This window comes from Dermatophagoides farinae, chromosome 1 (genome assembly GCF_024713945.1).
Source record: "Dermatophagoides farinae isolate YC_2012a chromosome 1, ASM2471394v1, whole genome shotgun sequence".
Taxonomy (NCBI): domain Eukaryota; kingdom Metazoa; phylum Arthropoda; class Arachnida; order Sarcoptiformes; family Pyroglyphidae; genus Dermatophagoides; species Dermatophagoides farinae.
The window spans coordinates 185313-208057 of NC_134677.1; the positions used below are offsets into that span (position 1 = coordinate 185313).

General features: G+C 33.3%; 8 protein-coding genes and 1 non-coding gene across 15 annotated transcripts; 5 read left to right on the plus strand and 4 right to left on the minus strand.

Annotated features, from left to right (window-relative positions):
* Window positions 1–21: 21 nt before the first annotated feature.
* Window positions 22–7626, plus strand: Oseg4 (intraflagellar transport protein Oseg4). Of its 2 annotated transcripts, XM_047055646.2 has the most exons (5): window positions 22–427; window positions 496–2541; window positions 2598–3045; window positions 3103–3593; window positions 7511–7626. In XM_047055646.2, the coding sequence occupies exons 1-5, from the start codon at window positions 22–24 to the stop codon at window positions 7591–7593; spliced, it is 3474 nt and encodes a 1157-aa protein (XP_046911602.2). In that variant the 3' UTR covers window positions 7594–7626. The 2 variants fall into 2 exon arrangements, with proteins under 2 accessions (XP_046911602.2, XP_046911601.2); XM_047055645.2 differs by lacking the exon at window positions 7511–7626 and having other exon boundaries at window positions 3103–4190.
* On the minus strand, window positions 3602–7468 carry l(1)G0020 (RNA cytidine acetyltransferase l(1)G0020). Its single transcript, XM_047055648.2, has 3 exons — window positions 6991–7468; window positions 4204–6932; window positions 3602–4145 (listed from the first exon to the last, which is right to left on the minus strand). The coding sequence occupies exons 1-3, from the start codon at window positions 7188–7190 to the stop codon at window positions 3967–3969; spliced, it is 3108 nt and encodes a 1035-aa protein (XP_046911604.2). The 5' UTR covers window positions 7191–7468; the 3' UTR covers window positions 3602–3966.
* Window positions 7569–8592, plus strand: Tctp (translationally controlled tumor protein). The gene is made up of 3 exons (XM_047055685.2): window positions 7569–7748; window positions 7814–7884; window positions 7972–8592. The coding sequence occupies exons 1-3, from the start codon at window positions 7721–7723 to the stop codon at window positions 8392–8394; spliced, it is 522 nt and encodes a 173-aa protein (XP_046911641.1). The 5' UTR covers window positions 7569–7720; the 3' UTR covers window positions 8395–8592.
* On the minus strand, window positions 8463–10279 carry LOC124492700 (uncharacterized). Its single transcript, XM_047055675.2, has 2 exons — window positions 9764–10279; window positions 8463–9691 (listed from the first exon to the last, which is right to left on the minus strand). Exon 2 carries the CDS (start codon window positions 9510–9512, stop codon window positions 8577–8579), a length of 936 nt encoding a protein of 311 aa, XP_046911631.2. The 5' UTR covers window positions 9513–9691; window positions 9764–10279; the 3' UTR covers window positions 8463–8576.
* Window positions 10254–16155, plus strand: CtBP (C-terminal binding protein). 6 transcript variants are annotated; one of them, XM_075730971.1, is made up of 8 exons: window positions 10254–10455; window positions 11974–12075; window positions 13157–13251; window positions 13441–13601; window positions 13675–14181; window positions 14241–14465; window positions 14534–14662; window positions 14722–16155. In XM_075730971.1, exons 4-8 carry the CDS (start codon window positions 13559–13561, stop codon window positions 15090–15092), a joined length of 1275 nt encoding a protein of 424 aa, XP_075587086.1. In that variant the 5' UTR covers window positions 10254–10455; window positions 11974–12075; window positions 13157–13251; window positions 13441–13558; the 3' UTR covers window positions 15093–16155. The 6 variants fall into 6 exon arrangements, with proteins under 6 accessions (XP_075587086.1, XP_075587099.1, XP_046911626.1 ...); XM_075730984.1 differs by lacking the exons at window positions 10254–10455; window positions 13157–13251 and having other exon boundaries at window positions 11627–12075; window positions 13441–13598; XM_047055670.2 differs by lacking the exons at window positions 10254–10455; window positions 11974–12075 and having other exon boundaries at window positions 12614–13235.
* LOC124492692 (complex I assembly factor Egm, mitochondrial) lies at window positions 16034–18384 on the minus strand. The gene is made up of 2 exons (XM_047055662.2): window positions 16535–18384; window positions 16034–16473 (listed from the first exon to the last, which is right to left on the minus strand). The coding sequence occupies exons 1-2, from the start codon at window positions 18305–18307 to the stop codon at window positions 16177–16179; spliced, it is 2070 nt and encodes a 689-aa protein (XP_046911618.2). The 5' UTR covers window positions 18308–18384; the 3' UTR covers window positions 16034–16176.
* A 308-nt stretch (window positions 18385–18692) lies between these two features.
* TRNAR-UCG (transfer RNA arginine (anticodon UCG)) lies at window positions 18693–18777 on the minus strand. The gene is given in 2 exon segments: window positions 18693–18728; window positions 18741–18777. It is a non-coding gene; the product is annotated as a tRNA-Arg (tRNA).
* Window positions 18778–19050: 273 nt separating this feature from the next.
* Window positions 19051–21397, plus strand: LOC124492693 (complex I assembly factor Egm, mitochondrial). The gene is made up of 3 exons (XM_047055663.2): window positions 19051–19424; window positions 19497–20937; window positions 20998–21397. Exons 1-3 carry the CDS (start codon window positions 19216–19218, stop codon window positions 21298–21300), a joined length of 1953 nt encoding a protein of 650 aa, XP_046911619.2. The 5' UTR covers window positions 19051–19215; the 3' UTR covers window positions 21301–21397.
* Window positions 21398–21747: 350 nt separating this feature from the next.
* Window positions 21748–22603, plus strand: LOC124492706 (uncharacterized). The gene is made up of 2 exons (XM_047055682.2): window positions 21748–22356; window positions 22425–22603. The coding sequence occupies exons 1-2, from the start codon at window positions 21945–21947 to the stop codon at window positions 22601–22603; spliced, it is 591 nt and encodes a 196-aa protein (XP_046911638.2). The 5' UTR covers window positions 21748–21944.
* Window positions 22604–22745: the final 142 nt, after the last annotated feature.

The following is a 22745-nucleotide window of genomic DNA, read 5'->3' on the forward strand; positions in this document are numbered from 1 at the left end:
ACAATTTTATGAATTATCATCATGTTTTTGCATCTAAACAAGAAAATATCGATTCCAAATTGTTCTCAAGTACGATGTATTGCTTGGAGTTGGGAACATGAATTTATTGCTTGTGGTGGTGAAGCCGGTATGCTGAAAGTGATTAAATTGGAATCAAATGTCAATCAACATCAAACATCGAAAAATGATCTATCGAAAAATTTATCAGTGAATCAAACGCTAGAAAGCCATAAAGCAACTGTTGAAAGTGTCTGTTGGAATGAAAAATTTCAAAAACTTACATCAAGTGACGCGAATGGTACGATTATTGTATGGATGTTCTACAAAGGAATGTGGTACGAAGAAATGGTGAATAATCGACAAAAATCTCTGGTCACCGGAATGGCTTGGACACATGATGGAAATAAAATATGCATCGTTTATGAAGGTATGTGTGAATGTGTGTCAATAGTGACATGATGTAAGATTTGATTTCATTTACACAATATTATAAAGATGGTGCAATAATAACCGGATCTGTTGATGGTAGCCGATTATGGGGAAAAGAATTGAAAAATATTAGCCTCAATCAAGTGGAATGGTCACCAGATGGAAAAATTATTCTTATCGGCACGAAAGACGTCGAGATTCATGTATTTGATCATGTAGGTAATTTTTTGAAAAAGATGTCATTGAATCATACGGTGGTGGCCAAAGCAGCAGAAAAGTTGATTGCCATTAAATGGTTCAAGAATGGCACCACCTCGAATCATTATCCACGTCGATTGATCATTGCATTCGATAATGGTGTCATTCAATTGATGCGAAATGAATCAGATTACAATGCAAAATTAATTTATTGTGAAATGGGAATCACATCGATTGAATGGAATTATAATGGCGATATGTTTGCTGTTACTGGATCAACGGGTAACAAGAATTTTATCAAAATTTACAATGATCAAGCTCAACTATTGACTGTGACGAAAATTCCCGGAAATGAAGTTTATGATTGTTCATGGGAAAAAAATAGTCGAAAATTGGTTTTGGCTGTCGATTCATTCATGTATTTCGCCAATTTAAAATGTCGAATCTCTTGGTGTTTTCTATCGAATTCAATAGCGTTCCTGAGAAACAATTTCGATGACGAACAAAAGAAAAAAAGATCGTTGATGTTTTGGGAATTGAAAACAAATAAACGTAATGAACGATCGGCCGATAATTTTATTCAGATGGCTTGCTGGCATCATTATTGTGTTGTCGTCGATAAGATGGATAAGTTGCAATCCAACAACAACAAAAACAACACTCTGGAGAACAATCAAAGCAGCAGCAATAAAGATGTTTATTGTTTGAACTTGTATAATTCGATTGGAACATTGATTGATTATCATCTTACCGATTTGCAGCAAATCAAATTCTGTTGTATGAATTCAAATCGTGTAATAGTCGCATCGGATAATTCATTCTACGTTTGGCCTTTTAAACAGCTTTATAATGCAAATAGCTTCAAAAGTCTGGCATTTTATAGTGACAATTTGTATCAAGAATTGACACAAAATATCGCCAATGACAACGATTTAATGGCAGGCGGTAGTGTTGGTGTCAAATCCAGACGACAACAGCAATCATCATCCACTTCATTCGTCGTGGTTGTAACCGATAATGACAATATTTCCTGTGTGACAGTATCGGAAAAGTTTTTTATTGTTGGTTTTGAATCGGGAATAATCAATCAATATCTATTGCCAAATGCCAGCTTCATTAACAAGATCCAGTTGGACGCGAGTCCTAGTCGTATGGCGTTGAACAAGAATTCAACAAAACTTGCCTTAACTGATCGAAATTCACGATTTTATCTATATGATTTTGAAGCCAACAATGAACAAACTTGGACCGAAGGAAATTGGATTGAAATAAGCAACACCGTGGCTAAATTGACAGATATCTGGGATTTCAAATGGGAGACGGATAATAATGATTTGATTGTTTTATTGGAGAAAAATAAATTTATTGTCATCAATCTATATAAAGGTGGCGTGAAAATATTGGATCCAATTTTGTTCGATGGCTATTTGTGCTCATTTCAACAACTGTCAATACAGACCATTGCATTGGATCAATTGATTGTCGACATTAGTAATCACTTGGATAATTTGGACGTAAATGATTACATTGTGAATATTCCCAGTCATTATGTGAATGAAATTAAGAATCTCATTGATGAAAAAGATTCCATAACCGATGCAATCAATTATGCTGTAAAAATTCCGGAATTACCATCATTATGGACAATAGTGAGCAATGAATGTTTGAAAAATTTGGATATCGAAACAGCATATCTGGCAATGATTAAAAATCGTGATTATAAAGGATTACAATTCTTGAAACGTTTAAATAGAATTAAAGATTTGAATTTGAAAAATGCTGAAGTTTGTGCCTATCAAAATCACATACAACAAGCAGAATCCTTATATCTACAAGAATTGGATCGACCTGATTTAGCTGTCTATCTGAATAAAATGAATGGAAATTTTGAAAGAGTCAGAACATTATTAGAAAGTGAGTGAAATGATTATTGATTGATTTGTTTTAATTTTTGAATTTTTATTTAATAGAATACAACAATTTGGCAAATCACGACAAAGAAATGAAAGAATGTTATATGAATCTAGGTGAATATTATCAAGACAATTATCAATGGCAACAAGCCATTCGTTATTACGAGAAAATCAATGCCTACGATCAATTGGCTGAATGTTATATCAGTGAACAGAAATATGATGCTCTTGTAACATTAGTGGATAAAGTAAATGATGAGAAAATATTGCTTCAAATGGCAATGTTTCTTGAATCCCTAGGATTCTGTAAAGATTCAGTTCGAGCCTATATTCGAGCCAATAATTTCGAAATGGCTACCAATGCTTGTGTGAAGCTAAGTGAATGGAAAATGGCCACTGAATTGGCTAATCGATATAAAACGAAAAACGTTGATATGCTTCTGGAACAATATATTCAACATTTGGAAACGGATCATAAATACATGGAAATGATCCAGGTTTATAGGTATGATTTATTTTGATTAAATCAAATTGGAGTTTTACTTTTTTCCCATGTGTTTAGAAATGCAAACATGATTGATAAAGCTGTGGCCATCATTATAAAATTGATTGATGAAACCAAAAAAATGGATAACAATGATGGTGCAAGTTTATTGAAAAAATTACATCTTCTCATTGGCATTATTTATGAGGAAAACAAATTGAATAATCAAAATTCTGGCAGAAACAACAAACATGAGACACTGGATGAGCTACTATCACAGAATGATATATTTGCCAATGGCACAGATCAACAGCATCAACCGATCATCAGTACAGATCCATGGAAAGGTGCTGAAGCTTATCATTTCTATCTGTTAACACAACGTAATCTTTATCGTGGAAAATATCAATTAGCCATGAATTGTGCATTGCATCTACAGGACTATGAAGAATATTTGACTGTTCAACAGATTTATTCATTGCTTGCTTTGGCCGCATACGCAAACAAATGCTATGATATTTGTTCGAAAGCATTCATCAAATTAGAATCAATAGACAATGAACAACAATGTAAGTGGAATTCATGTATAAATGATTTATTCAATGTTAATACAACATCAACTATTACAACAATGGCGAATGAGGAAAAGAAAAGAATTGAATATGAACGAATGGCCGTACAAATTTTTCTCAAGAATTCTCCTGATGAAAATAGTAGTAGTAATAATGTTTCGACAAATATTTCATGTAAATTCTGTGGACAATCAATACCGGAATATAGTGCGACGTGTCCAAAATGTCAGACAAAATTTCATGCTTGTGTTGCCACTGGTAAATCCATTATTGATCAACGAAAAAATTGGACATGTAAAAGATGTCGACATCACGCCATCCAAGAGGAGATTGTCTCCTATACGAATTGTCCACTTTGTCATGTCAAAATTTAATTCCTTCGAAATTTCTTGTGTTTTTTATTATTATTGCCTGATCTTTTGTTCTGTTGAGTTGTTTGCTGTTGATCCATGGTATTAATGTTTGTTGTCGTTTTGGTTGCCAAACTTTTGATCGATATCAATGTCTTTTGTGAATCTTTCAATGCACGATCCCAATCATCTTCATTTCCTATTAAAGAACCAAACAAGACAGAATAAAAATATTGAAATGTTACCAATTATAATACCTTTGATAGCAAATTGACTGAGATCTTTGGCAAGCTGCTTCTTTCGTTTACGTTCATCGTCATTGATGAGCTTTTCCACTTCGATAAGCTCATCGTCCAATGATTGTCCAAGTGGATTCAATGATGATGCTTGACCCAAGTTTTTCGTGCGTAAAGATTCTTCAATTTCTTTTTCACACAATGAACGAAAATAATTTGTCATTTTTTTGATACTTCGACTAAATAAGCCTAATATTTGTGTCGCAGGAAGTTTGAATTCCTCGGAAATGATATCAACATTTTTGTGTTGTAATCCAATGCCTAAAAGAATAGCGTTCTGTACATGAGATAGATGAAACGATGGATCGAATCGATTGAGAAAATAAATCTTCGTAACAGTGGGCAATAGATCGACGATCAAATGATAATCGACTAAATTCTGTGAATACAATTCTAATCGTTTCAAGTCATAAACACTGATATGGATGAACAATTCATCTTTGTTCAATGTTGTTGTTGTTGTTGTCGTCGTTTGATCATTGGTGGATGATGAGACGTTTTGCAAAATGTTCAAGGCAAACGTAGTGGAAAATTTACTAAATTCATAAGAAAGCAACGAAATGAATCTTTTACGAAAATCAATCCAGAATTCATGAAGCCAATTATTTGTCGTGATAGAATTGTTGTTCAATTGTTTAAGCATAATACAAGAATGTTCGCCCGTAAGTTCGTTTGTTGTTTGCCGTAAATAGACTGGAATAAAACCAGATTTTTTCCAAAATTTAAGTAATTCTTGTGTCAATCCAAACGATACACCAAAATAATCTAATTTTTCTGCTTTACGTTCTTTCAGATCCAAAAGTAGTGGTGCATCAAGTGTTTTTATTCTGTCCTCTGCGTTTGCTTCATCATCCACATTATTGATCGATTCGATTAAATCAACATTATAAAGACCACGATAATAATCTTCAAGTAATTGTAAAGCTCGTGTGCCGTAGCCCATTTTCTGATAATTTGGATTGGTTGCTATACGAACAATTCGAACACCTGATAATGAGGCGAAATGTGAATCTTGAAATTGTTGTGAAATCGTCCATGGTATAAGATCACCACTGGCACGTTGTCCGCGAGACAAACTTGCCATAATGGAATCTTTACAGATTTCACCTTCCAAACAAACTTGAATGAAACAAAGAATATCGGGAATTTTTGATTTTTTCAAATGTTTCGATGTTACTGGAGGCAATAAACAGAAAAGATGATGGGCAGGTGCATCGGACATCATTTGTAGATCATTCGGAGAATTTTTATAATGTGACGATACACACAAGGCCATGATTCTTTGAAGAAAATTTTCCGATGTTTTATGATAGCTGAAAAGTATATCACGATTGATGTAATACAGTTGACAATCAGCTGGCAATGGACAACCACCGCTACCAATTTTCAGATCTTCTGAAACTTCATTAGAGTCAGCGGTGGCAGCATCCAGGCAAAGAAGTTGATTTAACCATTGTTCAACATCATCACCATTTTTGTATCGGATCGATTCATTAAGAGTTAGTTCATGTAAAACTCTACCGTGACCACTAATATTATCATCATGATTATTTTTCGGTTGCTTGTCTGATCGACGACTTTGTTGTCGAAGTTGTTGAAGTAATTTCAATGACAAAGAACGACCAGTGCCTTCATATCCATTGATGGTGGATGACATGAACATTAAATATGGTCCAATCAATGATTTAACGATCGGTAAAGGTATTGCGGCAGCTTCATCGATGACTAGCAATTCGGCCGATTGTGCAAGAAAATTTGCTTTCACCGCATCAGCAGGATGTATATATTGAATACATTGACGATGTTCCCGGTAGATATTGACACGGACGATTGCTTTGTTGAATTCTTCGTTTGTCGACTGAATGATGTCATAATCGAGATGTTCTTTCAATGAAATGGCATCGAATCCTTTTAGAATGAATTCAAATAATGTTTTTAGATTTTCTGGTGATGGAGAAGTGACATAAATATTAGAATAATTGAATGCAACTGCAGCAGCGATCGATAGGCCAAGTGCAGCTGATTTACCACGACCACGACTAGCAGTCAAAGAAACAGTAGATGAAAGTGTCTTTTCCGAAATGACATCAATAAATTTCAATACTGCTTGTGCTTGATCCAAAGTTCTACATAGATTGACGATGGAACCAATTGGTTGAGTTTCTTTTAAAGATTCTTTCAATTCTTTTAATTGGATTTGTTCCGCGGAAAGTTCTGTTGAATCATTTCGAGGTATAGCAACAATTTCACTTAGATTAGAAGAAATGGGAACAATATCAAGTTTATCATCGACAATAACACATTTTTTACATGACGATAATGACAATATGAATCGTTCATTGAATCGGGCCACTACATCCTGATGAGCTTCAGTTCGATATCTAGTATGAACATCCATGGTCATTGTGTATAATTGTCGAAGAGAAGTGATTTGATTCAATAGAACACATACGATTCCACCACCTTCAACCGTTTCAATGGTTCGAGCCAATATATTCGGGGTAATGGCTTCGAAATCTTGTAATATCAGCATTCCATACGTATTGCCCAAGATTTTATGTGTCTCTTTATAATAACAATAACGAATATCAGTTTGAGCTATGAATGTTTCGAACATATCTTCCAGATTGTCCAATTCCACTCCGGATTTCATTTTTTTCTGTAATAATCGCATTCGCTTTTTCCGATGTCTGTTAAAATTAACAAATTATTAATTGGTTAGAACAAAAAAAATTCGTGGCTACTAACGAAGAGAATCCCAATTCTTTTTTGTAACACCACAGCACTGATGGCCGAGCTTTGACTTGAGATTTCGATAACATTTGATGAAGAATGACCACCTGATCACGGGCTTTTGGTCCAATAATCACAAACATTGTTCGATGTCCCAAAATGATTCCATTTTCAATCAATATTCGCAAACGATTATCCAATTTTTTAATAGCCATTTTTTTTAGTTGCTTAGATTAATTAAATTTGAAAATTTAGAATCCAAAATAAAAAGCATTTTAAAAAGCACCGCATGGATTACCTTGTGGTGATTCCCTTCAAAGAATTTGTTACATCCATGTGTGTACCTGAATCTGATTTAATGAATCCAGACATTTAATTTAATCATGAATATACAAGAAAAAAGAGATAAAATTTATCGATTATTCAGATTCAAATTTCAAATTTTTGATCGATTAATCAAGATTGATGATGAATTTAATGTTTTTGTTGAAATTTTTTAATTTTTAAATCACTCACTCATTCACTATGCTGCTAGCAATTGTGATTCAAATCAATGTGCTGCTTCTTCTATGCTCAAGCATATGCTCAACACACACATTGGTTTTCCTTTTCCTTTAAAAACAACAAGTTCAATGCCGCATTCGCGATATATTTGGTATTGCATACTCGGCAGGCAAAATTCTCATCACATCACATTATTTTATTTCTCGTTTTATATTCGTTTTTTTAATTTATAAATTATAAAATGATCATTTACAAGGATTTAATCACCGGTATGTATGATTTAATTTAATTTAATGAATTTCTGTGTTGATGATGTGTATTGTTTGTTTTTTAGGCGATGAAATGTTTACCGATTCATCAAAAGTCAAGCTGGTCGATGATTGTATCTGGGAAGTTGAATGTCAAGTGAGTATCATTATGGTTTAGGTTTTGTAAATTGATAATTGATGAGAATATCGTTTGTTTGTTTGTTTTTTTTTTTTTGAAAAATAGTTTGTTATGCGAAAACAAGGCGACATTGCTATCGAAGGTTTCAATCCATCAGCTGAAGAAGCCGATGAAGGTACCGATGAAATAACTGAATCTGGTTATGATTTGGTTCTCAATCAACGTTTAGTGGAGGCATCATTTTCAAAAGCTGATTTCAAAAATTATTTGAAAACCTATACAAAAACATTGCAAGAAAAATGGAAAAATTTAGAATGGAGTGATGAACAGATTGCTGAAGCTAAAACTAAATTCACTGAAGCTGTGAAGAAAATATTGCCCAAAGTAAATGATGCACAATTCTATTTGGGCAATAGCTCCAATCCGGATGGTATCGTTGGCGTTCTCGAGTTTCGTGAAGGTGATGATGGCAACGAGAAAGCTGTTATGAATTTTTTCAAACATGGTTTAGATGCTGAAAAAGTTTAAATCATTAATGTATGGAATAATTTCCATTCAGATTTTTCAGTTTCAATAATCAACACACAAACAACAGAGAAGATAATAATTTTTTTTAATGCTTAATGATTTTTTTTTATTAATTTTGAATGGAGAAAAACAAATTTATAAGCCTCTTTTCAATATGTTTGAAATGAAATAAATTTAACCAATTAATTAATTGTGAAACCATTTTGTTGTAACCTTGCGAGCAGTTGCTGTAATTTTGGTGCACGAATTGGATCCATCTGGAATGCCGCTTTGGCCAACGGTAATATAACGTTGAATTCGGTTTCAATTTTCCGGAATTGTATGCTCAATCCATCTCGTTTGTGTTCTAGTTGTTCAACAATCTGTTCGATTGTTTCGGTTTCTACTTTTTTCTTTTCACGATATTTTATTGCTGCTTTTTTATTTTGATCTTTTTTACGTAACGCCCGTTCTTCTTTCGTATGTTTACAACGACGATTTCTTCGTTTCTTTTCTTTTGTTTCTGTAGATGTTGCAGTAGTAGCGGTGGTGATGGTGGTAATTGATGGTGATAATGTTTCCGAATCATATTCGAATGAAGAATAACCACTAGAATCTATGGATAGTTTTCGTTTGGGTGATGTTTCCGAATTCACGCTAATGATTTGTGAATCACATTCGTGTTCACTAGTTTCTAACAGGTTATAAAGGTCATCTTCATTTTTAGCCAAAAGAATGTCATCGATATTTTCTGCATTCGCAATTTCATTCAATATTGAATCAAGATTATCGATTTGGCCAAATGGACTGTTTGATTCTTCCGATTCATTATATGGTGATTGTTCCGCTGATGATGGATAATAATAACTATCGGTATAGCTCAATGATTGTGATTGTGGTGATAATGGTGGTATACTTTGATAGGTTTCATATTCATTACTTAATGATTGTTTGAATTGTAAATTGTTTTCATGACAAACAAATTGAATTGGCTGTATTTCTGCTGCTGCTGGTGGTTGATGAGCTGATTGATGATGATGATGATGATATGAATATTCACCATACTCAGCATAACAGCCATAGCTGCTGCTGGCTGCAAAATGATCGAACTGCTGCTGCTGATGATGATTGAACTCCATTTTCTATATCGGCTATTTGTTTTTGATGTTTTTCGAATAAATATTGATTATTATTACGAGATAATATTTCAAATAATGATAACTGTTGTTGTCTAGTTGATTGTTGTGATAATAATAATGATGATGATGGTATGATTATAGTTGAAAGGTAGTAAGAAGAACTGATTATTATTAGAGACCTGTAAATTGAAACATTTTGTAAAATTTAAAATTTAATAAATAAATTTAATCATGATGATGGTGATACATACGCCATGATGAAACGAATTTTTGTTTTTGTGGTGTTTAGACCCTTGAAATTTGGGCACTGGATTTATGGTTTAAAAATCAGGTTAAATTCATGAATAATAAGATGAACGATTGGTTTTGTTGCCGTAGCCGTTTTTGACTTTGTTGCGATGGTGTTGGAATCGTTGATGGTTCCATCGTTGTCGTAGAATGTACGATTTAGGCTAAGTTTCGAGCCATTTTGGTAATAGTGATCCAGGAGAAAAATTTGAATACAAAAATTTATAAATGGTAAATTTATTTGATGAATTTATTCGATGCATTTGGTAGGGATTCCTGAAAGAAAATGGCGTCGTTAGTTTGTGTGTCTGTGTGTTTGTTTGTTCATTTTTTTTATAAGCTCATCGTCGATTGCTCTTTCTCTCTTCTCACTCAACCTTTAGTGTAAAAATGTTGTTACTTCATATATAGCAAATATATATAACTCTCCATCTATTAATACATGCATGCATTAATGTACATACCACGTATGCACCACACACACACAGACACACAGTATAATCAACAAACAAATTCACAATCATTATCGTCATTATCATCGACCGTTTGTGTGTGTTTGTGTCTGTTTGTGTCTGTTTTGTGCTTTCATTTCCTATGGCCATAATAGTCACATTCACGTGAATTTTATGATGTGAAACTATTTTGAATTTCTGAGGTTGAGGGCGTATATCAAATTTCAAGTCTAAAGTTTTTTCGATGATGAATTTGATTTCACAATTTAATTTGATTCGAATTTTTGTTTTTCAATCCAATTGGAATCGACTATTTATAAATTTTTTCTTTTTTCTTTTGTTGACTATTTTCGCTTCATTTTGCTCACATGATGGGAAATGAAATGTAATGAACAATTTCTGCCCCAAGGTCTGAATAATCAGTTGTCAGGATCCAAAAAAAAAGATATTTGATTTGATCGAAACAAAAAAAAACTTGCTGAACAAGTCAAGTCATGCAGTGTGCAGAAAAAGAGAGAGGAAGAAAAATGGCGCGACGAGGTTAGAAGGCGGCATTTTTGTCTTGTTTTTATCCATCATCATGATGGCAGGGACACTTGTTGATCGGATCAAGCAAAAAAATTTTTCTTTTTTTTTTGCTTTGGCCTATCATCAATTCGATTGATGCATGAGATGATGATGATTGGCAAATGAATGTGAAATAACCTTCATCAATAATACTGCTGCTGCTGCTTTAATAATTATTCAATCCATCCATTTTTTGAATGTGATTCATAATTCAAGAAATAATGACCATGTGTCACATTAGATGGCGACACTAATCAAAACAAAATAGAAAAGTATCGATTTTTTTTTTTGATAAACCAAATTGATAATGTTTGTAGCAACAACAACAACAGCAGCAGCAAACATTGCACCGAAAAGAAGCGTTTCGTAACCTATTAGTTTGTATAGCTTCTATATATGTCTGTCTGTCTGTCTGTCTGGTATGATATGTTTACAAATTATTTTTGTTGTTGTTGTCTATGTCTATTTCCGGGATATGGCAATGAACAACAACAACAGAGCGCAAGCAAGGAAATCAATATATGCTGTTGATGGTGGCATTCATCATCAATTATTCTTGGATGAATAAATTTGTTGACATTTGAAAACTATCTGAGAAATGGCGCCAATTTTATTCATTAATCCATCCAGTTATCAATCAATCAATCTGTCTTTTGTTTCATGAACAAAAAAAAAACAAAACGATATAGTGTGTGTATGTGTGTGCGTGTGAAAATATTTGAGACATTTTCATTGGGCCTAAGATACAACTACAGCAACAATTTTTATGATTATTAAGCAAGACGTGAGTGGAAAACAATTCATACTGTGTGTGTGTGTATGTTGTGTGGATGACAGCGTGAATGGCATGGGCAAGTAAAAAAAAAAATATGGCCAGTGTGTTTACACGAATGTTCAACAGTTTAGCACTGCAGTGCATATGTTGTGTGTTGTGTTTATGTTTCTGTCTGAGTGTGTAACACACATTTACATTCGGCTTTTCAATTATTCAATGATGAGTGGTGGAATGGTGAATTCGATTGGTGAGCATCCATCATCACCACCACAGACATAGACAATACAACAACAATATTCCAATGTCTGTTGCTGTTTTATACTGAAATTCATTTTTTTTTCCTGATTCAAAATTGATTCATTATCATCGATTAGAATAGAAAATACCCTTGAACTTTGATTTTTTTTTCATTCATCAATTTCTAATTGAAAAATTATCACAACAACATTTTGATATCGAATGCCAAATCTTCTTCATAAACGTAAGTGTTTTCTATCAATGTGTTATTTGATTCTTTTATAAGAATTGTTATATATCTTTTTAATCTGGTTTGTCACAACAAGACATTGTATCCACAATTTCTTTTTGCTCGATACACGTGCTCTGTGTGTGTGTGTGTGTGATGTCACCATCACAAATAAGCACTATTCGCGCGTAATGACGAAAATGTGGTGAACGTCATATTTACAGTGCTTACTCGCTTAACGACCTAATTTTCATGAAATAATTACTTGTTACAGATTATAAAAATGTCATAAAAGGTGAAATTCTCTTTCTCGATTCATGATGTTATCGAAAAATATGAAATCAATTGATTGATTTTTCATTTTACTAATCCGGTTAACGATAATCCTATTGGAACCTAGGTTCCGCGGCATATTATTTTTCCCGTGTTTTGTTGAACAATACCACTCCCTATTTGATTTATTCATAAATGACGGAATGAATCTATCTTAGCCGCAAATTAGAGCCACCGGTAAAATATGTTGTTATACTAACAATAATTAATGCTACTACTGCGACCAATCGATTTGCTCGTTTTTTGTTTGTTGCATTGTATTTCACTCATTCACTGATGGTTTTATTTTGTGGCTTTTTTGTTTTTCACTTACCACTGCTGCTGCTGCTGCTGCTGCTCTCCATTTTTTTTCTTTTGTGCTAGAAATTCTCTGAAAAACCAAGCTTTTAGCGATCGAGAGAAGAAAGTGTGTGTGTGAGAGAGAGAGAGATAGAAAAAGATTTTGTCTTCGATCGCTTAATGATCGCAATAATTAGTTGTCGTTGATTACATGTCACCAAATTCAACAAACCACTGATCATCATCATCATCAACAACAATAATGTTTTTCATCATCGATTCAAACATTGATTGAAACAAAATTGTTATCATTAACCGAGATTAGAAAGAAAAGAATCTCGTAAAAAAAAACGTAACCACTACTCTATTCATTTCGTTGTTTCATTCATTACCATCATTTCATCTCATAATCCAATTTATATATTGTTATTATTGGTACAAAACAACAACAATCCTTACTTTTGTGTAAGCACATTATTATTAGTATTAGTATAGTTGCACATCGTCATCATCATCAACAACAAAATCAATCATTGTGTTTGTGTGTGTGTGTATTCAAATAGGTTAGTTCGATAGCCGGTATGTAATATATTTACGACTATAGGTCGAGTAATAATCATCATCATTGATCAATTGGTTGCATTGTTTCATCATCGATTTTTTTTCATTATCACGCATTTGTTTATTCTACACACACCACATTTTTCATTAGAATCTAATAACACGTGTGTTTTTTTTCATTTGTACTTGACTATTAATTTAAAATAGCCGTGTGTTTGTGGTACGACGTTTGTCATCGGATTTGACCAAAAAAAAAAATCTGATTTTTCCATCATCATCATCATCATCAACAACAGCCAGTTAGCCAACGATTCTACAAGGCAGCATGGACAAGAAAAAAACTCTTAAACGAGCTAGAATAGATTGTAGTAAGTTGACACATGATGATGAATAATTGTCATTAAAATCAATTTGTTATTTCTTCCCCATTCCATTAAATAGTTCGTGGACCAAATATTTCAAATGGTCCATTACATTCACGACCTTTGGTTGCACTTCTCGATGGACGAGATTGTTCGGTTGAGATGCCCATATTGAAAGATGTTGCCACAGTGGCATTTTGCGATGCTCAATCCACTCAGGAAATCCACGAAAAAGTTTTAAATGAAGCGGTTGGAGCCTTGATGTGGCATACCATCAATTTGACCAAGGAAGATTTGGAAAAATTCAAAGCACTCAGAATAATTGTACGTATCGGTTCGGGCATCGATAATGTTGATATCAAAGCTGCCGGCGAACTTGGTATTGCCGTTTGCAATGTACCTGGTTTTGGTGTTGAAGAAGTTGCCGATTCTACCATGTGCCTAATTCTTAATCTATATCGTCGCACGTATTGGCTGGCGAATATGGTACGTGATGGAAAAAAATTTCAAGGTCCAGAACAAGTTCGAGAAGCTGCTAGTGGATGTGCTCGAATTCGTGGCGATACTCTTGGAATCGTCGGTTTAGGTATGTCGTGTTTTTTTGTATTGATGATGATATATTTCAATTATTGATTGATTGATTAGGTCGTGTTGGAACTGCAGTGGCGTTGCGAGCTAAAGCATTCGGCTTTAACGTTATATTCTATGATCCTTATCTACCGGATGGTATTGACAAATCATTGGGTTTGAATCGTGTTTACACCTTGCAAGACCTTTTATTTCAAAGTGATTGTGTATCATTGCATTGTAGCCTCAACGAACACAATCATCATCTAATTAATGAATTCACAATCAAACAAATGCGACCCGGTATGTTTTGTCATTATTGACATATATACTAGTTGTATTATATTAAAATTATCAACCAATCTGTTTAGGAGCTTTTCTTTGCAACACTGCTCGTGGTGGTCTGGTTGACGAAAACGCCTTAGCTGCCGCTCTCAAAGATGGCAGAATTCGGGCTGCTGCTCTTGATGTACATGAAAACGAACCTTATGCTAATCATGGTTAGTGAGGATTTAAAATTTGTCCAACTCTTTTTATTTATTGATTGAAATTGAATTAGGTCCATTAAAAGATGCACCGAATCTGATCTGTACGCCACATGCAGCCTGGTATAGTGATGCAAGCTCTACTGAACTTCGTGAAATGGCTGCTTCAGAGATTCGTAGAGCAATTGTGGGCCGCATTCCAGATAATTTACGTAATTGTGTCAACAAAGAATATTTCACCGGCGGTGCTTATGGCGACGGTATGAATGGCGCTAGTTCTTATAATTACACTGGTCCTATTGTTCCCCACTCAACCACAGTGGAACCAATGCCAAATGCTTCATTATCCAATTCGTTGACTCCATCACATTCAACACCTCATTCGACCCTTCAAGATACTAATAATCACATTGCAGCCAAAGCTGAAAGTTCGGAGGTCCATTAAGAATGTTCAATAATATCGATTATTAATAATAATGATAATGATCATGATGATCAATGTCAACATTTGCTGAAAATCAAAAAAGCCCCAGTGATGAGGATGTGTAGCTGATCAGAAAGAAAATCTATCACTTTTTATGCTGAAAAAAATCTCAATCATAATTACTACTTCTATAATTATACAACAACAACAACAACTAATAATAATAATAACAAGAAAGGCAACACAACAATTCATTATTATAAAAAATTTCATTATCATTTTTGTTTTTCTTCTCACCATCGCATTACCACCCATTATATCATCACTTTTATCATTTGTAATTGTTAAAAAATGGATTTTCGAATCAAAAAAAAATCACACAATTTCATCTCATCCCATTCAATATAAACATGAGAGAGAAACAAACAACATAACATTACAACATTAGAAATTTTCTATTATCTATTTCTATTATTATTATTATTATACAGTAACAAAATGGAAAAATGTATTTTTATTTCATCGAAACATTGATTGATTGATCGATTGTCATTTTTTTTCATTTTTGGCAATTTCGGCATTATTTTTACATTTATTCATTCGTCACTCATTCACACATACACATGACAAATTCACATTTTTAGGCGCAAAAAAGACTGAATTGTGTGCGTGTGAGTGAAAATCTAATAAGCTTTAAATTTAGTTTTTTCTTTCTTTCTTTTTTTTTGCTGATTACCATCAATTCGAATCCTTTCCTTCCTTCCTCTCTCTCTCACTCTTTATAAATACATTTTTTTCGTCATAACAATTTTTACCTTTTTTTCAAACAAATTATTAGAGAAATGAATCTGAATCGATTAACTGGTGATGATGATTCAGTGATTGATATTTTTTTTCAAACAAACAAAAAAGCCTCACACAACATTCATTCAAACACACACACACATATTTAACAATAAAAGATAATTTGAATTTTTGTGTTTATTTGTAAGAACTTTTTGATTTGACCACTACCAACCAATCAACCAACAAACCAATACACACACATTTTGAATAAATGAAATACAAATACATATTAATAATATATAATTGATTATTATTCTATTTACTCAACTTGAAATAATTTAGGAAAATAACCTCTTTCATTCATATTTGTTTCGAATATTCGTCGACAATAATCATTATTATCGATCAACGTACGTTTATCAATCGCTTCAAAGGTTTGTAAATGTTTAAGAAACAATTCTTTACATATGGCCATACAAATATCTCTTTCTGAATGTCCATTCCTGATGCCATAACAGATGGCATGATTGGCACGTGATAAACATGAAATCATCATTTCAATATCCATTGCCATTTCTACCAATCGATTTAGATCAAATTGTTGTTGCTGGAATTTCTGTGAAAGTAATTAAATATTACTGCTATATTGCAATGCATTGAATGAAATTCAAAATTACCTCTTGATGAATGGTAGAAAGATAGTGCATAGAAAATTGCAAAAGATTGATCAAATGTTCGATCCAATCACATGCTGCATGTAGATTATGATGAACGTATTTGGTCATTTCTCGCGTTAAATAGGTTTCATATCTACGAAGTTTTCTTTGTTTCAAATAATGTCTGATTGTATTAATCGGTTCTTTCGGTATAAAATTAAATCGATTCAGTGTCATATCTTCAAATGTCTTGTAATGTTTCACTGCTTCATTGGCCATTAACATTCGATTATTCATGGAACAATCGAGAAATGAATCTAGATAATAAATTAAATCATAAACGGTGGATGAGAATGGATAACGTGAACCGAATAATGATCGTAATTCGCCGATAACATCATACGCATATTCCACGGCTTTCGTTTTGATTGTGATTGATTCGCCACCTAGATTGGCACCTCGTTCGAATGAATCATACATGGCAGCAGTTAAATAGATCATTGATTCGAGCCCGTATATCTTACAAGTAGAAGCAAACAATTTATATTGAACAAATTCACAATCAGTCAATCCTAATCGATTGTTCACCAGGTAAGCATAGGTATTTTTTTGCAATTGTTTGAGCAATCCCAAGATGAAAGCTGACACAGCCAATTGTCCACAACCTTTTACGTTGTTGAATTCAGCAAGATTCTTGGTGGCATTGATCACTTCACTTGAATCACGAAACAATTCCAAATCTTCGAAACTGATACGTTGATGTTGGATGGCTAAAAAATCTTGTGCATCCAATTCTACTTTGACTTGATTGGCTGGCGCTAGCAAAGCAATGATTCCAACATCATTTTGGAGTTTATCCAAACCTTGCACTTCGGTGTAATCATTGGTTTTGGTGAAAATCAAATAATGTGAATAATTGCCGTTGATAATGTTGTTTTTTCGACCCGTGATTACCCAGGAATTGAAATCGTTTGCTAATCGAGCTTGACTTGACCAGCTATCAATTTTGATATCGGTTCGATCGGAATCAAAATCTTCATCGAATGCAAATGCAATGTTTGTATTGTTGGCAAGTATTGATTTCATATGATCATTAGAAGAACGACTCAATGCATAATAGACGATTGCATTTCTTTCAATCAATGGTACTACTGTTTCTATGGCTTCACGTAAATTATGAAAACTAGAGAATGCCGCTTCACCGATATTGAATCGATTCTTCGATGTCGGATCAATATTGAATGTTTTTGATAATCGTTTTTCGAAACGATTCTCTTCATCTTCTTTGGTACCGAATGGTAGATTTTTCTCAACACTAGCACCAATTGCTTCGAAAATGAACATCATTTCACTGACGCTCAGTTTATATAGTGAATTATAATTCAATAGATTCAATGTTTGTTCATCTTTTTTGATTTTATTCCACGTTGTTCGTACCATTTCATATTGTTCGGTCAGTTCTAGGAATTCTTTACGTGATTTCAGCAAAAATGGAAAGCTTAACAGGTCCGTATCGGGCACACCAAGAAATAGATTTTTGAATGATGATCCATATTTCTCATAGGTTTCAATTCGGGACAAAATATTCAATGATTTAATGGGAATCGGTTCAACCAAAGTATCACCCATCGTATAATGAGAAGTAGTAGTCTCGTCTTGTTTGCTTTTTCCATCACTATCTGATTTTGGCTGGGGAATTGATTGATTAGAAGATGACAGACATCGACGGCAATATTTGAGAAAATTAAGTCGCGATTTATTAACAGTGTTGATCAACATGATGGTGATAATCATACAACAACATCTGATTTACAAACAAACAAACAAATAAAATTAAAAAACACACACATGTGAATCCTATTAGTTCGTATGATTGGCCACTGGATGGCAATGTTTTTTCATGCATGGAATGAATAAATTTAATTTAAATTTAAATTATAAATTAATCAATTCAAATTTCAACATGTCCGAGCCCAATTTTGCTTATGATGGTGGTTTACCGTCAAGGATTTACACCTTTGGCTGGATACCAAGTACAGTACTGGGCTGGTCCTAAATAAATTTGCAACACAATAAAAAAAAACTTTGTTCTTTTATTCATGAATTAGGTTGGTTAGGTTAGCAAGTGATGGTTAAATCCATGTTTGATCACTTTGGCTATTTTTCCAAAAAACAAAAACGTCGACGGCAGGACTCGAACCTGCGACCCCCTGATAAACTTCCGGTTTCGAAGTCAGTTATGCTATCCGCTGCACCACGCCGACTTCCGGTTACAAATCAATTGTGACATATTTTACACCCGAGAAATCGGATATAAAATTTACCAATTGTCTGTATTTCACATGAATGTTTAGTAAAACTGCCATGTCCAATTTTAAATGACAATGTCATTGACAACTTGAATTCCAAATCATTGAAACATCTTGCGAATCATTGAAAACAATCGATTCCGATCCAAAATAGCGAAAGCCAAAAATAGCGAAATCCGAAAATAGCGAAAGTGATCAAACATATGGATTGAACAATTCAATTTAACCCATCACTTACAGATTTTTTTCCATAAATTGATCAAAAGAATTGACCAATTTTAGTAAATTATTTCATTTTAAAATGGCCAATTTGTTTCGATAACTTTCAACGACCAATTCTGTTCATAAACAACGTAATGATTTAAAAACATATGTCCAATGTGAGGAAAAAAAATGAATAAACTAGTCAATTGTTGTCGATTGAATTCGGTCCAAAAGATTCCCATCAATTTTCATTTGATTCGATTTTTAACCGCATTGAAGAATGCTGATGTATTCAATGTTCAAGCCACTGGAATTAAATCATCGTTGAAAAAAACGACTAAACATGAATCCTTCGTTTTTCGATCATTTTTCGGTGAATTTGATCCCGATTATTTAAGGTTAGTGACCGAATTTTGTAATTTGATCAGATAATAATAATATTACACATAATCGACAATCTTATGATTTAGATTTCCAAAACTTGTCGATAATGACCAAGAAAGCGTATTGTTGAAACAGCAATATGAATTTGTACGGAAAAATTTCCTAAAATTGTCGGGTGATCCGAAAATTCTCAAACAAAATGGATTCTATGATCTATCAACATTGACCGAAGTGGAAAAAGCACATTTATTCGAAGCACTTGGATCATCATTGGAATTCAAAACAAATGAATCAAGGCAATTTGAATCTGCCAACAATTTGATAAAGCTTGATCAACTTTCAGTGACTAATTCTTTTCTAACATGTTATCAAGAAAAGAAAAAATTCTTATCAGCAACATTGCCGTTACTAATACGTAATTCAATCATATCGAATACAATTCAAAACTCAAGCAATGATAAACTAAAACAGAGGCTAATGTCTGATTTTAAAAATGTAAGAATTGCATTAGCATTCGATGAGCCGAATGATTATTTCATGTCACCAACATATCCATTTTGGCAATCTACGGCTCGTTTCGATCAAGAAACAAATACTTGGCTACTAAAAGGAAAAAAATCTCGGATTCTTAGTGATGATTATGATTATTATCTTGTATTTTGTAAAATCAAAAATGAACACGATCATGGGATTGGTTCGTTTCTAATACCTGCAGAAGATGTCATCATTGAACCAGACGGTACGGATAATTATGGAACCAAATTCCAAACCATTATATTCAATGAACTGAATGTAAAAAAAGACAATGCTGAAATAGCGATTGACGATCAAGCAACATTGTTGCTCAATATGAAAGCATCGGGTCATCTAATGTCATCGGCTGTTTTATTGGGAATCATGAGACAAGTATTCAATAATATAATTGACAATTGCTGTCAAGTAAAAGAAGAAAAAATTGAATTCAAGAATTTATTCATCAATCACATCACTCGAATGTCGGAAATGATTTATGCTCTTGAATCAGCCTTATATTTAACTTGTTCTCATTATGATACATTCAAATTGAATCAAATGGATCTATATCTACAAGCTATGGTTGTGAAAATAATGGCTGCCGAATATTTGGAAGAGATGCTCAAATCGATTCGATTTCTTTATCGCCCACAACAAATTTCATCGATTGTTTCACAAGATATGAATGATGTGATCAATGTGCTCAATGCTTTTCTCGATACACCGACATCGATACGAATGTTATTAGCAACATATGGTCTTCGTAATATAGGTAGATGGCGATATGATAATGTTGTCAAATTGCGTCTGAATCGAATCTATCCAATACATTATTTCAAATATCAGTATGACAGATTTAAAAGACAATTTTTTCTTCGATATCCTGAAGCTTATGATGGTTTCAAATCATTGGAAAACCTTGATCCATTGCTTAGAAATTCAGCCAATTTACTGAGAAAGGTTTTGGAAATTGAAACTGAGATGGGAACCTATATTCTTAAATTATATGGCAAGGTAAAAATGTTAGTGTTATGGTTAATGTTTTATTTTCATTCCATTTTATTATAATGACAGGAATGTGTTAAAAATCAGATCGATATGAATCGATTCTGTACGATGACGGTCAATGCTTTTCAAATGGTTTCGATCATATGCCGAACAAATGACAGTCTACTACGAGGATCACCATTCACATCACAACAGTTACGGATGTGTGAAAATCTTTGTCAAAAATCTCATCGGGAGGTGTTGAGTTTAGAGAAACTAATCGAAGGCATTGCAGAAATTGCCGAAGAACGACGAACAAAAATTATTCATCAAAGTAACATTCGATTCAATGGATATTTTGCAAAGCCAACCTTTGACAGAGTTATTTAATAATCGATTGTTTGTTTGATTTGTAAACTGATTCTCATTCATATGAGTCATATGTGTGTTGTGTGTAAATGTTGATTAAAGTTTCATTAGATGAGCATTTGTTTTTGATTTGTTTGTTTATAATCACTTGACAAGGTGTTAAATTGTAAAGATAATAAAGATGTGTTGATTTGGTGGTGAGTGAGAGAGATTATATTATCTTATCTACAAACAAGGATTATGGCTATTCGTGAACATGGAATCATGATCTTCTTTATTATTCAGGCACGAATCTCAGCTTGATGCCAGTGGGATAGAGATGGATGGATGGATGGATGGTGGGCTCTTTCTGATGTTTGGTAAGTGATGGTCATTTGAAAAAAAAATCAACATATGAAAAATAACCAAACTTTTTATCAATTTATAGAAAGAGTAATATGGAATCAACGCCTTTATTATATGATTGACTTAATATTGGAATTTGTTTGTTGATTTTTGAAGGATTAATGAAAATCTGACTGACTTGTTGATGATTCTAGTTTTTCGTTCACGATGATCGATATTGATAGGCCAAAATGATTTCTCACTTTTTTTTGTTGTGGATCATCTGATTGTCATGGAATTGATGTGATCATTATTGAACTAGCAATGATTCAATCAACATCATGAGTATGAATTGGTTTCGACCGTGGCAAGTTGATGATGATGAGCCACTTGGATCAGATGAACAACAACAACAATCAACATCAACAGCAGCAAAACAAGAGCAAAACGAGAATGTCATTTTGACCCAATCGAATTATGGATTCTATTACAATTATTATTACAATCAACTTTTATCATTCTATAATAATTATTCATTATTCACCAACCATGATAATGATTTGATCGCAAACAATCCAACCGACAATTTGACCATCTTACCATCATCATCATCGTCATCTTCAGTTGAAGATTTGGCTAAAAAGAATGGGCAACGAATCAACAAGGAACGTGTAAAAAAATTCGTTTGCCTTGAATGCAAGAATCGATTCACTAATCGTAGCCAATTGAATAGCCACATTCGAACTCATACAGGTATGTATTGAGCAATCAAATTTTTATCAAAAAATTTTCAAAGTTTGCACTATTATATCGATATATAGGTGAACGGCCATTTGTATGTGATTTTGCCGATTGTCGCAAATCATTCACACGGAATGAAGAATTGACCAGACATCGACGTATTCATAGCGGTATTCGACCATATCAATGTCGAACTTGTCACAAACGATTTGGTCGCAAAGATCATCTTAGCAAACATGAACGGACCCATCAACGATGACTGTTGAATACTATTTTCAATGGATAAATTGATTCGATCAATAATTCTCAATGCGTCGATATAAGAATCATAAAATTGTCAAAAAAAAATGAAATTGAAACAATAGTTGTTTACATTGTTAACAGATGGTAGCACTTTTACC